This window comes from Aphelocoma coerulescens, chromosome 2 (assembly GCF_041296385.1).
Source record: "Aphelocoma coerulescens isolate FSJ_1873_10779 chromosome 2, UR_Acoe_1.0, whole genome shotgun sequence".
Classification (NCBI taxonomy): Eukaryota; Metazoa; Chordata; class Aves; order Passeriformes; family Corvidae; genus Aphelocoma; species Aphelocoma coerulescens.
The window spans coordinates 62,239,716-62,258,867 of NC_091015.1; the positions used below are offsets into that span (position 1 = coordinate 62,239,716).

The 19,152-nt window shown below is 47.4% G+C and overlaps 1 protein-coding gene across 1 annotated transcript in view; it reads left to right on the top strand.

Moving 5' to 3' along the window:
• Positions 1 to 7,576, top strand: part of GLI3 (GLI family zinc finger 3) — a 207,906-nt gene extending 200,330 nt beyond the window's left edge. Inside the window, exon 16 of the mRNA XM_069007783.1 lies at positions 516 to 7,576. Coding sequence (XP_068863884.1) covers positions 516 to 2,806 — 2,291 coding nt within the window. The 3' untranslated portion in view covers positions 2,807 to 7,576. The remainder of the gene's footprint in view (positions 1 to 515) is intronic.
• The last annotated feature ends 11,576 nt before the right edge of the window (positions 7,577 to 19,152 follow it).

The following is a 19,152-nucleotide window of genomic DNA, read 5'->3' on the forward strand; positions in this document are numbered from 1 at the left end:
TGTGTAAAATTAAGAAATTTATCCTGTTTACTTCAAAACAAAACAAGGAAACCAGCAAAGATGTTCTGCAGTTGTTAGGAGTTATTTCAAGACTATTTCAAGAAGTCTTAGAAATGACCTTGAATAGCCTCCAATTTGTATATTTTGCCATTCCATGCAAATGCCTGTTCAATTATATTTTACCTATAAAAAGCTCCCTTACAAATGTGTCCTCCTGGCACATCAGCCAGCATAGCTGCACTGCAGGCTGGAGCACTGCACCACCTGATGACAGTTTGTGGCTATGGGCTATAAATTTTCTGCTGGGATTCACACTGAAATGTTACCCTTGAGTCTCTGAATTAGCTTTTAACCTAAGGACACAGTTTTTATCCCCACTTCTTTCAAGAAAGAGTACTGCTGTGATTGGCTGTGATGACGTTCTTCCTCTATACCCCACTTGCTTCTTTACTGCGTGTTTTCCACACCAGTTTCTGGATAAGACCTATTTGTCTAACTGTGACTTTTACCTGCAGGTACCCAGTCGAACAGCAGCTGCAGTGTCGGAGGATCCATGACTATTCTGCCAAACAGGAATGAACTCTCAAGTACGGACATCACTGTGTTGAACATGCTGAACAGGAGGGACAGCAATACTAGCACAATCAGTTCAGCCTACCTGAGCAGCCGCAGGTCCTCTGGAATCTCTCCTTGCTTCTCCAGCCGGAGGTCCAGCGATGCCTCCCAGGCAGAGGGCAGACCGCAGAACGTGAGCGTTGCAGACTCCTACGACCCCATCTCGACAGATGCCTCCCGGCGCTCCAGTGAAGCGAGCCAGTGTGATGACCTACCAAGCCTTCTCAGCCTCACCCCAGCCCAGCAATACAGGCTGAAAGCTAAATATGCAGCAGCTACTGGTGGACCCCCACCAACTCCACTGCCTAACATGGAGAGGATGAGCCTCAAGACAAGGATGGCACTATTGGGTGACTGCAGGGAGTCAGGAGTATCTCCACTGCCTCCAGTGAATGCCCCTCGAAGATGTAGTGATGGTGGGGCAAATGGTTACAGCAGGAGGCATTTTCTGTCTCATGAAACTTTAGGAAATGGGACGAGGAGAGCCAGTGATCCAGTCAGAATGGCCTCCGACGACCTCTCTGTTCCGAGAGTCCAGCGTTTCAACAGTCTTAATAGCTTTAACCCTCCTGCTTTGCCTCCATCCATGGAAAAGCGCAACCTTGTTCTTCAGAACTACACCCGTTCTGAGGGTGGCGTCTTCCACGGCTTCAGCTCCCCCTGTCCTCCAAGCATCAGCGAGAATGTTGCCCTGGAGGCTGCTACAATGGAAGCAGGTGGCAGTCTGAATGATGAGGATCTCCTGCCAGATGACGTGGTCCAATATCTGAATTCCCAGAACCAGGGCATGTACGACCACTTGTTGAACAATGTCCTAGACAGCAACAAAATGCACCACAGCTCAGTTTCAGGAAACAACAACCCCAGCAGCTTTGACCAAGCCCCTCCACCGAGCAGTCAGCAGGCAGGTCCCGAGGCAAATAAGAGCGACTTGCCTATTCAGTGGAATGAAGTAAGCTCTGGAAGTTCTGACTTATCTCCTTCAAAGCTGAAATGTAGTCAGCGGTCAGCAGTGCAGCAGGCTCGGGCCTTCAGACTGTATAACAATATGATGGTTCAGCAGCAGAACCTGGAGAGAAGCAACATGGCCCAGCAGAATGGCTATCAGAACCTGGCGGAGAACAACACTTCCTACAATTTACAGCAAAACATGGCTCTTGGCAGCGGAGCCGGGAATTCTTTCAGCATGCAGTCCAACAAGCCTTACAGTGAAAGCATGGGCAGGCAAGCAATGATGTCTGGGGTGACAGACAATTCCTGTGGCATGGCAGTGCAAGGGCAGAAGCTGAGAATCAGCAACATGCCAGTGAATGGGAACCAGCAAAATTTCAGCCATCCCATGGCATCCAGCGATCAAACCACCAGTATGGCAAATGGGATGCAGAACAGGAATATGATGGAACAGCAATATTTGCAAAGCCAACCAGTCGGAGATGGCGTTCATTACCAGGGAGTCAATCAATCTGGTCAAATGATGCTAGGGCAGGTTAGTCCTACCTCACAAAGCAGCCTCTATCAAGGGCTGCAGAGTTGTCCACTCGTGTCTCACACCATTGGTAGCCAGCCTTCAGGTTTGTCAGTGGCCAAAAGTTACCAGTCATGCTCTAATTACAGCAGCAACAGACGGCAAAATGTGTTGAGAAACAACCTGTCCCAACAGCAAAGACACGTAGGTGATGGCAACCAGACGTACAGGGTAAACACCATTAAGGTGGAAATGCAAGGTCAATCACAGCAGTTCTGCTCTAACATGCAGAATTACTCTGGTCAGTTATATGACCAATCCATGGGCTTTAGCCACCAAGCTATGAAAACAGGTTCTTTCTTTGGTTCGGAAGCCAACTGCCTGCTGCAGGGGACTGCAACTGAAAACTCATCCGAGCTTCTTTCCCCGGGGGCTAACCAAGTGTCAAGCACAGTTGACAGCATTGACAGCAACAGTCTAGAGGGTGTGCAGATAGATTTTGATGCTATCATAGATGATGGGGACCATGTCAGCTTAATTTCGGGAGCCTTGAGCCCAAGTATCATTCAAAATGCCTCCCGCAATTCCTCACGCCTCACCACTCCCCGAGCATCTCTTACATTCCCAGCTATGCCTGTAAGCACAACCAACATGGCTATTGGGGACATGAGCTCTTTGTTGACCTCACTTGCAGAAGAAAGCAAGTTTCTTGCTGTTATGCAATAGACATAAAAAACAAAAAACACAGGAGATAACAGATGGAAAAAAAAAGACTCATATTTTTTAGTTGTGTATGTATTTTAGCAATCTCATCTCACCTAAATGGGATGTGTTTCAAGTATATTCCTTTTATGGAATAAGGACTCTGAAAACCCTAAAGTGTTCTAGGGAGAAACTGTCTTCCATTTCCGTTTTGAATCAGTATTGCTACACCCATTCCCTGCCTTTCTCTCTTTCCTCTCTCACTCATTTTGAATGTCTGTATGCTTCTTTTTTTTTCTTTTGTTTTTTAATTGTAAACCAATGTAAACATGTGAAGTGCATGGTTTTTTTGTTTTGTTTTTGGGGTTGTTTTGTAAAGAAAGGCCTGATGAAATGACTTGGGAATTTTCTGTTGCTCAAACGAAGCTAGACCTTGTAAAACTGTTGCAACTTTTCCCCTTGAACCTATAACCAGGCACAATGTGAAGTGAGCAGAGAAGAAATCCTCTCTGGATGCACTGGACACATCACACTGAGGTGGAAGACCAGTTTAGAAATGCACTGCCATGGTACCCCTGGGCTGCAGTTTCAGAGACCTGGAGCAAAAAAAGTTGGGAGGTTCAAGCAAATAAGAAATGTGAAAACCATCAGCCCTTTGATCTCTAGCAAAAGCTTTTTTCTACACACCCAGAGAGACAGCTGTCACTGCCTTGAATAATGATACTGAGATTGTGTAATGTTCAACCTATTTCAGAGGAAGGAGAGGACCAGAAAGCTGCTCGTAGTCCAACTCTCATCTTTTGCAGTATTTGGTATTCTGGTTTTCAGCCTTCTTTTTAAAATGGCCGGATAGCAAAATTATGGGCATATGTAGTGACTTGGGTAGACTATAATCTTCTCATTGCACACCCCCTTTGTGGAGATACAATCAGTGTCTTATGAAGTATTTCATGCAATGAAATAACAAAATAGCAGTATTTCATACTGGGGAAATATTTTTTTTAATGCAAATTGCTGAGGTGTAATTTGCTGAGCCACTGGTTCTTATTTGCTGGAAGAACTGTGTGTACATCCCCTTTAGCCCAGATATCCAGCTCCATGGATACATACAGCTTCAAAAGCATCATGGCATGACATGTAAAAGTAGAAAATGAATGGCTGGCCCAGTTCTCAGACTAGCCAAATAAATCAAAGCAGTTGCAAGCAATCTGCTAATCTTAAATGTTTTTCCACTGTGCCCAGGCTTTACAAAATTGAGATTTAAACTGCCATTAAAAATAGCAAATAAATAAGGAGAACAGCAAGTATTCACAGATCACAGAATATTCTGATTTGGAATTATTATCAGGTCCAACTCTTCAGTGAATGGCCTGTATGAGGATCAAACCCACAACTTTGATGCTATTAGCACCATGCTCTAACCAACTGAGTTGTCTGGCAACTAATCAAAGCTCAGAGAGACCAACCCAGCTTCTTTCTCTCTCTCTCGGTGACACCACGTGCATTCAATTTCAAAGCAAACCAGTGGGTCAATGCCCAGGCTCAGTTACACCAGCAAAAATTGAAATGAATGCACTGTGATCATGAAGCTACTCACTGGTAGAGGTGAATGGCATTTTGTTCTGTAAGCACTGGCTTGTTTGTGGCTCTGCTGGCCTCCATGTCTGCACCCCTAAACACACAGTGCTCCTGGGAACAGGCTGGTGTGGGGAACAATCACAAGACCACGGTTTAAGTTCACCCACTCCTAGAAGCTGCATGGAGTTCCAGCCCTTGCAGACTTCTCAGTTAAATCCCAATAGTGAAGTCCTACTACGGGATGTAAATTGTGCAGGCACTTACAGTCATGGATTTGATGTCTGTAAGGAGCTGGTGTTATAGTAGACATATAGTGAGAAGAGAGAGTATGGTCAGTTTTGAAATAAACTTTAGCCCAGTCAAAATCAGAAGGTGACCTCTGTAGGCTAGAAAGCCATAGCATTTTTTTCCATTGTAAAGCAAAAGGTGAAATACCAGCTGATTCAGGACACGACATTTGAGGAAATGTGTAGGAATGGAACCTCAGTAAAGCCGTCAGATAACATTAACAGCTGTTAGAGGATGAAGCTATAAATCAGTAGGAAAACATCATAGGAATCTGGTGCAGGGGCCATATTTGGGTTTATCACAGCACATACCAAGAGATTTGCACTGTGAGCTGGAATGTCAGAAATCAAGACAAATGCAAATATCCTACACCTTTTATCATGATCTAGCTCCTGTCTTTCTCTGTATCTTCAGCATTTCTTTCTTCCCCTCTCCCATGCACACATATTTGCTCATCCTGTGCTTTGCCATTTGCCAGTTCCCCTCCCAGCCTCCCTGCCCCTGACCAGCTATCACAGCCTGCCTGCAGTGGTCCCTGGGCTGCACGGCCAGTTGGGCACAGCTCATCATGGCAAATAACTGGTTTGCTGTGGCAGTGGGAGGAAGCTGCTCCCTGTTGCCCTCTCATTGCCCAAAGGCCCTGTAGAGACCTGCTGCCTGTACACAACCATCGTCCCTGCCCTGCTGCTGGGACAAAAAGGGATGCATCCCGCTGGGCAGGTCCCCAGGGGCAGGGATGCTCCAGGGGCCAATGCTGTGCATTGCAGCGCTGGGATACAGCTCACAGCCCTGCAGAGAAGCAGCACTGTAGGCATGAGGAAAGGCTGTGCTGGACATGTTTCAGATAGTTCTCAGTAACCAATAACTGGCTGTTTATTAAAGCCATCAATTACATGTTTATAAACAACTTCAACAGGGAGACTTATGACCAGCCTGGGAGTAGGGGGCTTGGGAGAGAAGTCTTTTATTGTTATGGAGCCAATACATTAAAAAAAACCCCAAGCATCCTCAACTATTTTTTAAACTCAATTTTCCAGTTCATAATTGTATCTGCTGGTGCAGTTGATGCTGGGAAGCTATTAACAGATGTGATCCATCAGAGCTTAGAAGGAGCCATTTATATTGCTCTAGGCTAAAAGGGACTGTCGGAGTAGCTAATTTGCCTTCCTGGATTTGACAAACCTTTGTCACTCACTTACCCTTGTCTTGGGCCAAAAGTGTGTCTTGGCAGAAACCACATGCTCAAGAAAGGCATCCCATTTGATTTGGCAAAGCTGAAGAATCAGAAACTCCACTGTGTCTTTAGGGAGTTTGTTCAAATGATTTATCATTTTCACATTAAGTGTATGTGCCACTTATGTTCATGTGTCACTTTTCAGTTTCTAGTGTTTTCTCACGCTTTTCTGTTCTGTACTAAAGAGCCTGTTTTTTGGTACCTGTGAAGGTAGCAATACATCATAGCCCGGCTATCTTGGGTTTTGGTTCTGTTTTGATGAGGTAGACTGGTCTCTCTGAGCATGGCACTGTTACACTGGACACCAGCTTTCACTTGTCAACCTCCTCACCATATGGCAGTCTGGGGAAAGTCCCATCAACACTGGTGGGGTGTGTTTACTAGCACCCCTCTACTCTTCCTCTTCAGTTACAGAGTCAAAGCTTGCTTTTGTGTATCTGGCACATCAGCTGATTTTTGCATAGCTGTTGGAAACCCACTGCTCACCCAAGAGTAGAAGAAAATGCACAAAATATCATGAATGTTCTATTTTTAAAGCATTGCAACCTAAGCCTAAATCACCATTTCTTCTAATGGCCCTTTGAGAGTCTTCCATGTTTGTTACTGTTGGCCTTGGACACGTCAGTAACACCCAGCCTGCCTGAAGCATGAGTGTTTCTCCAGGCAGTTTTACTTTCCACGAAGTGGAAGTTGTCAGTGAAGAGTTTATCTGTCAGTTAAACCCAGGTGAAGGAAAGGTGTGTTTGCAGGGAAGTCAGTGGGCTTCCACATAGGCTTTGCTGGGGAGTACAATGGTCCCACACATCCACATGGCAGATGATGTTATTCTCTCCTTGGAGAATGGCCCCAAATGGTACGTGCATCAAGATGCTGGCTGGCTGCTCACTTCAGTCACTGCTTCTCCCACCCCTCAGTGAGATGGCTGGTTGGCTCACCCACATCTGTCCTGCAATGGCTTGTCCCCCTGAACAGCAGTGTTTAACTTCTTGCAATGTATGTGCCTTATTTTGCGTTGACCCTGTAAAAGAGAGGGACCAGGATGTGTTGCCAAATTTTCCTGATGAGGCTGTACTTGCCATTCAGCTAATAGCACATACCACTGTTAATAGTGTCTGAAATGTCTTGTAAACCTCTGGTATTCACGTGTTATTGTCCTTGGGTTGGTGGAATGTCTCCTATGGAACAGTTACTGTTGTCAGTCCTGCAGATGTAAGATAAAAATGTGTTGCTTTTTTTTTTCAATTTTTAAAATTTTTTTTATAAAGCTTGTAATCCTTTTTAAAAAAAAAAAAAAAGAGAATGTGTAAATACATTTATGTATGGTAGGAATAGTGTTCAGCTGTAACAGACCTTAGTGGTCTTCATTTGATAAACCTGCAGTTATGATCTGATGTTTCTCAAGCCTTAGGTTGATCTGAAGGGTCTGTAGCACTGTGTACATATGAACTGTACTTCTGCTTTCAGAACCACTTAGCTTTTTTGTAACAAAGAAAAAAAATGTTTCTTACAATGTCAATAAAAACAAAAGCCTTTGTACTTAAGTTCTTAGCTTTCAGCTTCTAAAGTATCTCCTTGGGGGAGGGAGTTATTTTTTCATATGTCTGAAAAGCCTGGTTGCAATCAGCGCTTGTATCACTTCCACTCAGAGCTGTTTTCTGCTCCCCAGACTGTTGCTTCACTCCATTCACAGTTTAAATACAGATGGGAAAACAAAACAGGGTGTTCACCTTCTCTCTGAAGAAAAATGGCTAACGGGTGTTGGGTGGAAAAAAAAAAAGAAAATGCAGTGTCATACAGATAAAAGTGTTTGAAAGGAGGAGACAGGCTGACCTGGTTAACGCTGCTGAAGGAGCAGTCGGTTCAGAGGCCAAAGCCAAGGTGTGCTAAACTCTGGGCTATTCTATGGGGGCTGTGTTTCTATGCTTTGCTTGCCAGGGGTGTCTCACAAAGGCTTGCCCACCCATGAAGAAGCATGGCAAGGAGGAAGAGAAGTTCCCCTGGCTGGATTAATCTGTAGATGTCCACTCAAGTGGGTTACAATGTGATCTGCAAAGAACTAGATGCAGTTATCTTCAAAGCTGTAATGAGTGCTCCTGTTGAGTACAGTTGTTATGGATGATGTCAAGTTAGTGGTGGCAAACAGTATAGAAAATAGTCATGCTCCTTGGTCTTAAGGTGTGTGAGCTGTTCTCATTTCAAAGCCTTTTGTTTCCCTTGCTGGTACCTTGGCAAGACCCAGACCACTCTGTTGAGCTGTCAGTGCTCAGCTTCTGCCTTAGTCCTTCCTCAGCCAAAGTAAGTGAGCCATTTCCCAGGCCGAGGGAGGTAACTTTGCATTGTTATTTGCTCATGTTAACTTCTTTTTTTTGTGTGTCCTGTTTTGTTGGGGTTTGTTGTTCACCCTTCAGCTGTTATTAAGCTTTTGTCATTTGGCACAGGCCTTAAGGCTTAGGAGGGACAAAGGGTAGAATGGAGAGCTAAAGCCTAAAGCATGCCCATCTGAGAAGCCAGTGAGGCAGGAGAGCCCTGGGAGTGGCCTGATAGCAATGAAGGGGACCCTGCAGTTTGAAAGGGAGGTTGATGGTGGCCATGGTGCCTTAGCTTATGTGCTGCAATGCAAAATTCTCCCGAAATTTGGCAGTGCTTCAGCATCAGCTCACTTTGGGGGGTGGGTATGTGTGGCAGTGGTTTCCCCACAACTTCAGCCAACAGGAGGTCAGCAGCAGGGATGGAACAAGCCTCAGACAAAGACCTGATGGACCAGCACAGAAGCGAGTAGGCCTGTGGGGACTGGGGAGTCAGTAGCAGGATCCATGCTGACCACAGATCATGGCTGTCAGGGGCTTAGAGCTGATCGAGGCATTTCTGAGCCTTACCAGCTGCCTGCAGGTAGTGGGAGGTAAAGGACTCCCACTTCTTACATACTAATGCAATGAAGTCCTGTACCCATGCACACCTGCAGAGCATCGTGCTAAACAAGTGTCAGTAGCGTTGCACACCTGCTGCCGTAAGGGACCCACACACCTGGACTGACAGCCACTCTCTCTGCTCTGTGCACCAAACTTGCACCACTACCTCTACCTTTAACCATCCCCTGCATGCTCATCTTCCAGCTGCATCTCCTCCACCAGCTGGATCTACTTCAGGATGAGTGTCAAGAGGGCAGGGGATGCCAAGGGGCCCCCTGTCCTGTTCAGCACCTTGGTTTGCTGTGTTGAGCATGCAGATGAAGGTGCTGCCAGGCAGTGTGAGGTCAGGCAGCAAGGTTACAGCATTTCCAGAGCTGAGCACTGCTAGGGAAGGCCTGGGCTCCAGGTTGTATTCCTGGTCCTCCAGCCTGACCATGGGATTGGGCTGATGAAAAACTGTATGTTCAAAGCTGCAGCCAGAGACAGGAGGACCTGTGTTGCCATGTGGTCAAGCTCAATATAATGCCAAGTTGTGGTTCATACCATTCAAAATCAGCAGATGCTGTTGACCTTTAGTCTGTGCTTTGGTGCCAAGGCTGTAAATGAATTAATTTAATTCATTAATTTGGTCTCTTACTTCAGAAGGGCATGTACCCAGGAGAGAACTGTAGTTTGCAAAGCCTGAAAAAAATACAACAGAGATATACAGCATCAATCAGCAACGGGGGAAGAAACTCCCCACAGCCCCCCAGTACCCTAAACAGGTGGCATGACATTACTACGCTCAAACCCAAAGATGGGTAACACAAAAATCACCAATAATGCTAAGGCCTGGCCTGCCATGGTTGGGAAAAGCAGGGGAAGAGCAGACAGCGTGGGCCCACAGTGCTGACGGAGTTACTGGGCTGGCTGGGTGTAAGTGATGGCACTGTAGGGCAGCCCAATGTAATTTTTTTCCTTTCCCAGTTTTTGCGGGCTCGACTGTGTAATCTTCAAGCTGCTTTTTCAAAGAGAGGGTAATGGGAAGGAGATGACTTGTTCTCTTCAGGCTGAAACACAAGCTATTTGTGTTAGGAACATGGCTTTGTTATATGATTAGTGCAATGGGAGCCCCTAGGCACCACTTCCCAGTACAAACAACTAGTATTAATAACTCATGTTAAAATTGCCTGCTATTTAATAACCTGGGCCTCTTTCCACCCCAAGAAGCACATAACTGCTTTGTGTTCCCACCATCTCCGCCCGTCTTCCCTCACTGGCTTTGGACTCTCCCTGCGCATTTCCCAGGAAAAAAAGGAGCAGGTTTGGGCAAGGAAGAAGGAAGAACTGACGGTGTTTGACAGGAATCCCTGCAGCCCATGTCTGTGTACCTCCTTGCCCCCCCGCCCCCCTCCCCGCTGTCATGGAGTACTGCTCCTGCATCTGATGTGAGGCTGCTCGTTGCTGCCATATCTTGCAGTCTTGGTCCCCTGTTTTCATCCGTGTTCTGGGGATGGAGTGACCTATTTCATGCCTTGCCAAGGAAGCAGCTGCCCTCCCTCTGAGCTGCCCCAGCTGGCTGAGACGTGATAGACCAACACTGTTACTCATGGGTGGGAGGCCCATGTGAGTCACGCTTCCCTTCGCCCCACACGCGGGGTGGCTGTGGCAGGAGAGCGGGGAGCAGAGAGCGGGACTGCACCCCGTGCATGGCCACGCATGGCAGAGGCACAGTTGGGCCCAGGCAGGAGTGAGAAGCAGTGGGTAGATCAGATGGTGATGAACCATAAACAGGATCGTTTCCCATGGGCTGGCTGAGCTGCTCCAGCCTTTGCCAGCAGCACTAGGATGGCTGTCAGGTCTGCGAGGCGGTCTCTAAGCCACCCTGCTCTGCAGAAAAACATTACTAATGTTCCCACGACCAGAGCAAGAGAGAAGAGACAAATAACTTGGACAGCAACATGAAACAGTGGCAAAAATCTGGAAGACAGCGGAGGAGAAAGGAAAAAAAGAAGAGGGTGGAAAGCTCTATAACGACTGAAAGAGCCCCAGATGGATACGAACAGAGAAAAGGCCAGAGACAGAAATAGTAGCACTAATGAGCTGAGCTGAATGACCCCACTCCTGCTGTACCTGAGCATCCTTTGCTGTCCTCAGAGCCCTGACGCTGCCAGCCCTGGCAGAGGAGGAGTGGGAGCAGGAAGCTGCTCAGACCTGGATGAACAGAAGCAATTAAGTTCCTATAGCAACGCTTCATAAAAAATCCCAAAGCAGAGGCACCTATAGGGCTGGGTAGAAAAAGGGTTGTGGCTCCAGGCAGCATCCCCCGAGGGAGAACCATGAGAAATGTGTGCTTCCTCATCCTGAGCATGGTTCCTGCTGCACCTTTGCTGCTTGAAGACTTTCTGTTTCCATTATATGAGCAGCCAGCCCTCCCAAGACACAGGAAAAGTTCACTTTGCCTATTTTGCCTTGAAGCCATTTTGTTTTGAAGACCTACAGCACATCTCACAGAGCCAAGGAATTGTGGCAATGTTTTCACTAGCAAATTTTTTTATCTGGACGGCTTTTCTGGGAAAAGGCAGATATATCTCATCCCTGTCATTGCTGACCACTTCAGCCTCCAGCTTTCAGTAAACTCCTTCAGCTTTGTCTGTGGGACCCCATGGTATGGCATTGCTTAAATACGGCTTTTTGGACGGAGCTTCAAAGAAGAAAAAATGGTCTGCATCATCCTGCTTCAGAAGCTGAACTTGAGCTCTCATCAGAAGTTTATAGATGTAAAAGAGGGCTAAAAACCCCCAAGTCATACCTTCTGTGAAAACAGTCATCAGGCACTGAACCCTTAGAGTTGTGTAGTTCAGTGGCAAAGGTCCCAGTGCCCATGGTGAGGCTGGGGGGTGGTGCAGCAGAAGCCAAGGGCTGCAGGGCTGCAGGGCTGCAGTAAGTGGCAAAGTGTGCTGCAGCATGTGTGGGCACTGGGCTTTGTTCCCTTCCAGAAGCAGTAAATCAAGCTGCTCTTTGCAGCCATCCAGGGAGAAGCAGCATGGTTGGTCCCCCAAAGGGCTGCTGTCTCCTCTTCAGATCACCTTTGGAGCAGGCAAGCTCCTGCTGGTGATCCAGCTGGCAAGAGCTCTCCATTGGACACCATTACTAGGACACACCATGCCATGCTTGGCTTTTGTGGTAGGGAATTCAAACAATTCATGTCACTTTGAAGTTTGTGGTGCGGTGTCCCAGCCCAGGCCCACCATGTGGCCTCACTGCAGGCTGGCACAGTGTCAGCAAGCCCAGTGGCACAGCTCCTGCACCTGCCCTGTATCCAGTCCTTTCCTTGGCTTGGATGCCTCTCCCTGCCCTTTCCCCCTTTTCTCAAGGCTGGGCTGTAGCATAGGGGAAAACCAAGAATACTGCATGCTATTTTTTCCTCTTCTTGGCTGGTCCCTTGGAGATTGCTGCTGTTTTCTCCCAATTACAGAAAATGCTTGAAGCTGTGCAGAGGCTTAGCCACACAGCCAGGGAGGCAGCAGTGCCTTTCTTAGCACTGTGGAGTGCAGTCTTGAACCACTGTAGCACTTCTTGCTTACCCTTGTGCCCTGAGACATCTTAGGTTTCAATCTTAGGTTTCAGTTGCTCTTCACCTGAGCTCTGCTTGGCATGGGCAGCTGGAAAATGCTGGGCTCCAGTTTAGCTGGAGCATTAGCAGAGAAAGGGAAAGCTGGAGCACCAGCCAGCAAAAGGTAATAGGGAATCCTCTTGCCCCCATCTCTGCTGATGCCGAGGCTAGGGCCTGGCTTTCCTGTTTGAAACAGGTGTGGGGGTTGGGGTCGCCTGCTGCAGGGTTGGCTCTGCCTTTAGCAGCTTCCATAGTTTCAGCAGCTTGTGTGCCAAGCTTTGCTTAGAAGCTCTGGTGCAAAGAGCCCCATTCTGCAGAAAGCCCACGAGAATACAAAATCCCCTTGGACTTTTCATTGTGGAAGAGAAGCTGGTCAAAACCAAAATCAACAGTCCTGAAGCAAATAGTGCAGGCTTTGATCTACTCAGTTAAATATGAGCCCTGGTGAACTGGATCCTCCTCTCTTTGTGCATATTTTCAAACAAAGTATTTTTCTTCAAGAGAACAGGCTGCAGACTGGCAGGCTTTCTCTTCTGTCCTACACCAGATGATGAGTTTTATGACAGCATTGTCCTGGCTTAAGTCATCCCATTGGCTGGTCTTGTGCTAAACTTAAAAATGGAGAGCCTCAAAACCCCAAATGTTGTTTCCAGTGTGCCCTAGATAGTGGCATTGCTTAGATTTGCTGGTGCCACTATGTTTGCTGAGCATAAGTATTTGGTCACTCTTTTAACTGGTAAGTGCTGGTCCACTGCAATGAAAACATCAGATTTAGAGGAAGAAAAACAAAGTAAAAAGACAGCATTTAGTAATTTTAGAGACACCACAAGCACTCAGCAAAAGTGGAACCAGCCCAGTTTCAAACTGGGGATGTCCTTGAAAGCTGTAGCCATACATGAGCACTTCAGGCCTGACTCTAGGGCCAGCTCTTCCTCCTCTGCCCAGGGACCATTTCATATGTTTTGCAATACAGCAGGGCTCCAAAAAGCACATCTGAAGCCCTCACGAGTTGAGCACCACTGCTGCTCACCACTGGTACAAGGAAAGCTGGACCTTGGTGCCTGGTTTTCAGGTCCTTCCCCAGGTAGCACAGTTGGGATAGGGAGCTGACCTGTGTCACCCTGACCCTGGGTCTGGAAAACCCCAACTCCAGCTTAGGTCAGGGGAGCAACAAAGGAAAATCCTTCCTGAAAGGCAAACAGATGGCAAAAGTGAAACAATGAGCCAGTTGCTTACAAGGAAAACCCCCCAGCTGCTGTGTGGGTGGTGTGGGAGCACAGCCCCATGACTGCTAGGAAGTTGAGGCCCTTCTGGACAGCTGTGGGAGCCAGGGGCATTGCAGTGATGGCGTCCAAGGAGCACATGTCCTGCACAGCCTGACCTGCCCAACCAGTTGCCATCCCTATGAGTTAAAGGCAGAAAAGTTCTGGGATACCTGTGCAGAACCCGTGTAGGAAGCAGCCACAGGATTTGACAGCAGGAGGGAAGGGGTTCACCTTGCCCTGTCCTTCCACCCAGGAGTGGGGCTGGGTGCCTGGCTTGCGCTGCAGTACTGCTCATTGTGCTGTCACATCTTGTTCAGTCTCACACACCTCCTTGGCTCCATCCCACTTTGGCTTTCTAGCTTCTAATAATCCTCCTCCAGTATTTGATGCTCACCTCCGAGGACTCAGCAGTGACACTGTCTGCCGTGGATGTGTGTTTTCCCCTGGGCCACAGCTCACATGGCTGGAAGCAGCAGGGCAGGAACCATCTTTGTGCCCAAGGTCCCGAGGCTGTATCAGCCGTCCAGTGCTGCCACGCCGTGGGAATCATGGCTCATGTGTGGGGCTGGCCTGGCTGCAGAGACATCCCACTGTGGGCATGCCGCTCCATCCACTGGCTCTGCTGGGACCACTGTAACCCTATGAAGGGAGATTCTTAATTGACTGACAGGCTGTAATGCTTCTTGCCCCCACCCTGGACTGGCTTCTGGTCTGCAGCCAAGACATAGAGCCATCACCTGTCGAGGCTTCAGTCATGTTCCTAGGGCTGAGATCTCTCCAGCTTCCACCACCATTTTCCTGCCTTCCTTTTTGGATGGTCAAACACCAGGCAGAGTAAATCCCACTGAAGCATGGAAAAAGGTGGTGTAGAAGTCTGGCTGGGGAACACGTGTGTCATTTTGCCCTGCCATCACCCTTCCTCCCAGGAAGCATCCAAACAAGTGAATGAGGCATACCAAGCAAGCCCCCTGCTGCCTTTCAGTAGCAGGAACAGCAGTGACTCTGCCTCAAAGATGAATTTGGCAGCCATGTAGAAGATTTTTGCATATGCCCTAAACAGTACTTGGATGGCAAGTAAGGACAAACACAGCTTTGCCCTTGAAAGCAAACTACCTGATCTGGGCTGCTGGTGCAGGTAATTAATAGCAACTGCTTTACATAAAGCAGCAGGAGGAGCAGTCGATTTTCCACAGCTCCTAAACTGACCCCATGGTGGCACTGCCATTGGGACAGAGGGCCCATGGCTAGAGGACCAGCACTGCTCACAGGAATGCCCACAGCACAATCTGCAGCCTCTTGCTGAGCTGCACAGTGCTGCCCTCAAAGAAAAACCACCAGCCGTGGCCAGCTAAGTTTGGGAAGGCTGATGGGCCAGCAGCCCAAAGCAGTGTGGAGTTTTCCATGGTCAGTTATTGTGCTGGCATGGCCAGAAGCTGCTATTATTAGATGGCATATGAATCACCCACACACGACTGGAATTAGCAGCCTCAGCCTGAGCCGAGCTGGGCACTTATTGGAAAAGGCTCATTTAAGCCCAGCCAAGAGACAAAAGTGGACAGGGCTCAGAGAAATCACTTGCCCAATGCCCACTTCAGCCCTGGCTGCCACCTCTACCAGCTGAGAAGGAAGCACCAGCTCTGGGTGTCTCCCATGGCCCTGATGGTGACAGGGGAAAGGAAGGATCAAAGATCCCTGTTCATGCACTGCCAACCCCACGCAAAATATAGCAAGAGAAAAAAAACTATGAGGGATACAATCTTAAATCATGATCTGATGGGGTTGGTTAAAAGGTCACAGCCTGACAAAATGTACAGGTGAAGGGCTTACAGCTGCCATGCCTGTGCCTCAGCCTGGTCTGCTGCAAAGCGACATCAATGCGCAACACAAACAGATGCTGAGCAGGGTAACAGGGCTCTGTGGCTGTAGGGCCCAAACTGGCAGATTACTGGGAATTCACTGGGTGCAGAGCAAAAGAAAGAAAAGAGGGAGCTGGAAACACATTTACTTTTCTGGATGGGAAAACACTGACGCCCTTGGATTCCTGTTTTGACTCATTTAAGCCTGGAACTGCAATAAGACAGCCCAGTAAGTGACATACCTTGTAAGAATTGCAGCTGCTAAAGTTTTCCTTCAGTGTCATCACTAGTCATTTTCCCCATGTTGTTCCTCATTTACTCTTTTGCAAATGAGATAAAGTCCAGTCTTCATGTTCTCTTGTATGGTTGTGAATCAAATGCATCAGCAATGAAGTTCAATCACCAGAGCTGTGCCATGAGCTTGCTTCACCCTGAGCTTTTCCTATCAAAATTAAAATAACATACCATGTCATCTTTTCACAGGACATGAAATAGAATTTCATATGCATTGCAAAGTCAGACCAAGGCACATTGTGAAGAGTGGTGGAGTATACACCATTTCTTATAGCCTAACAAAGGAGCTTTTATTTAATAATGAGCTATTACAGCACAGTACAAAGATTTGCTTTGTTCAGTGACTAGAAATTGTTTGCAGATTTTTCCAGCCACTGGGAGCTGACAGTTCACTTAGGAAATCAATTCTTAAAGCTAGAGTGCCCACATGCCTGTTTGGCTCTTGGAGCACTGCAAGCCCAGAGCTGCACAGGGTCCAGTCCAGCTCTCTTTTTCCATGCACTGAAATAGTGAAACATTTTTGGATACATTTCTTGGTGGAGAAGGCATATCCATGGTTTCAGCTGTTTCTCCCTCATCACCCTCAGGAAAGCTTAAAGGTTCTAATCCATACTACTGAGAGTAGTATGAAAGGATGAAAGGATGAACCTGAGAGCAAAATTGTAGGAGCTGGTTGCTTCAATGTGAGGCAAACACACCATACGGGTGCCACGAGGGCTCAGCTGTGTGTGGGGGGGATTCTTAGCTCTCTTGAGCAAAAAATAAAAATATCCATGTCCTGATAGAGACAATAGTTAGAAAACAAGGTGTATAAGGACTGGGGTGATGCACTACAGTGAGGAAGAGTTTCCACCCAAGCAGAGCTAGGCACTGTCAGAAAAGAACTGGGATTTTCTCCCCTTCCAATCTTTTCCTCTACTTCTATTAATAGGCATTAGTACCAATGCAGCCATGAGGTGCAGACACACAGGATCTCTGGGAAACCCATCCCATGCATTAGCATCTCTGGTGAGGGAGGTGATGATCTGGGACAGCTTGTTTTGATCCTGGAGCAGGTCAGATTGTGCCTCTTGGCTCAAACACACAAATCACACAGCCAGGGTGTTAATGAATGAGAAGAAAAGATAGCTCTTTGTACCAGAGAGGGATTGTGGCTGGTGGGAGGGAACAGGAACCGGCATTCACCCAGGGCTGTACCGGCAGCCACTCCACTATGGGGGTAATGCAATTAACAGGCTGTTTTCTCATCATGTACCTTTAACCATTTTATTTATACCCAGTGAGCCTCTTGTAGAAGGGTGAAGGAGCAGGAGCAGGAGTGTGCTTGGCCCTTTAACTCCAAGTGAGGGCACTTGATGAACATACTTCTCCTTACTTACTAGCCAGCTTTCCCAGAAGTATCAGAGCACAGAGGAAGGAGATGCCTCGATACCAAATCCTTTGGCAGGTTTAAAGGCACCAGAACGATAGTTCTGCCTGTCAGCTAAAGAAAGGTGATATCTGAAAAGTTCCAGCACAAATTGTCCATGAGCATCTTGCTGAGACTGAGGAGCCTAAGTCCTGAGTTCAGGAGAGGTACTAAATTCTCTAACATCAGCTTCTGAAGGTCTTTCCAAAGAACACAATGCGCAAGTGCAGGTATATACATATACACACATGTTCATTTGTTTGTCTATTTTTAAGCAAATTAACTCACTTTTCTGCTTTTTTTCTGGGAGGGAAACTAAAATCCCCTAGGGCACCAGCCTCCCTCTGTAGCCAACAAACTACAGCAGGGAGTTGGAAACTTGGCATTTGGCCTATGCATTAGCTGCAGGTTAGTGCTGAGCAGAACCAGTTGCAGTAGATCTGAACAGCCTCATGTCTCCTCTGCACTTTACTTTGTTCTGCCAGGCTCTGCCATAATTTCTGCACATCACCTCTGGCAAATGCAAAACCAGTGTTAGCAAATAGGCTTGTTGCACATTAGGATGCAGTAGCAAGGAACTTCACAAATGCAGCTCCCCATGGCATCACTTAAGCTTCTGTTTATCTTTCAATGGTGCGAAAAGAGTGGGAGGGGGAATTGACTTGAAGTAGCTTCATCTAACCATTTATTTACCTTGTGTGCAGGCCTCACACTCTTACTCGTGGGTTACATGCATGGGGGCACGTAAGATCTTCAGGGTCTTCAGCACAAATCCCTCAAGAAGGGAGCTGGTTCATGACATGCTCAAAAGCATTCTTGTTTCATTACTTTTCTCATCAGATAACAACATAACTTCATTGCTGCTTCTGGCAATCTCTGCACTTCCTTTCCCTATGTGTCCCTGAAGCACACATTGCCTTGGAAATGCTCCTGTTTTGACACACAGCTCAGCACAAAACCAGGCGTCCGGGAAAAGGACATGGCAGAGCTGAGACAGACCCCCCTGGTGCTCCACAGGGATCTGAAGATGGGCCTGCTGTACTGAAGTCTGGAAAGGACAATTGGGAAGGAAAGCGGGGCTGAGAGTGTGGAAGTAACTGGTCACACAGCAAGTTGCAGTGGGGTCAGGAGGGCAGTAACTTTTGCCTGCAAACAGAAAAGCAGAGGTACCTGATCTGGCTCAAAATAAACATAGTCTTGGCACTAGGGCAACATCCCACGCTAAGTTTTATAGGCATTTTTCTTAGGCCATTTCCTCTCCAGCACTGCACTCCTTGCATCCTTTCCCACAGTGAAATAAGCTGTGGGTGAGACAATTTACCCCACTCTGCTGTGGTTACTCAGCATTTGCTGGCAATGCCCTCATCACAGCTTGGCCCTTTGGTCCCAGATCAAATAATTGATAAAGGATAAGCTTTCTCTAACTTACAGACCTACACTTGGCCCCTTCATTGCAGCTCCTTTTAAAAGCAAAGAGAAATGGGCATGATTTGCCTGACCTGTTCTAGACACTGAAATGAGGAGGGGCGACTCATAGCTGTGCCTATGCTACCCCATATTCTCCCCCATAAAGGGAGTCTAAAGTGACTAGCTTAGATGGAGGCATCTATGTTCAGTCAAATGAATCCCACCCAAAGTGACTGCAGCTGCTGGAGGAATGTGAGCTTTCCCAAAATCACTTCTCTTCCTTCCCCATAGTTTTGGGGCAGAGAGAATTATTTCAGCTTATGAGTCCTTGAAGGATTCCTTGAAATTTACACACAATCTGCTCAGAAGGATGTGTGTCTTCTTGCATCAGGCCTGAATACAGTTCAGCAGACTGTGGAGGTTCCAGGCAACAGGGCACTCAGAGGGCAATGCAACACTGGCGTTATCACGCACTCTGCTAGCAGGCAGCCTTAAAATGGAAAAAGCAAAGACAGTAATAGAAGGAGCATCCAAGA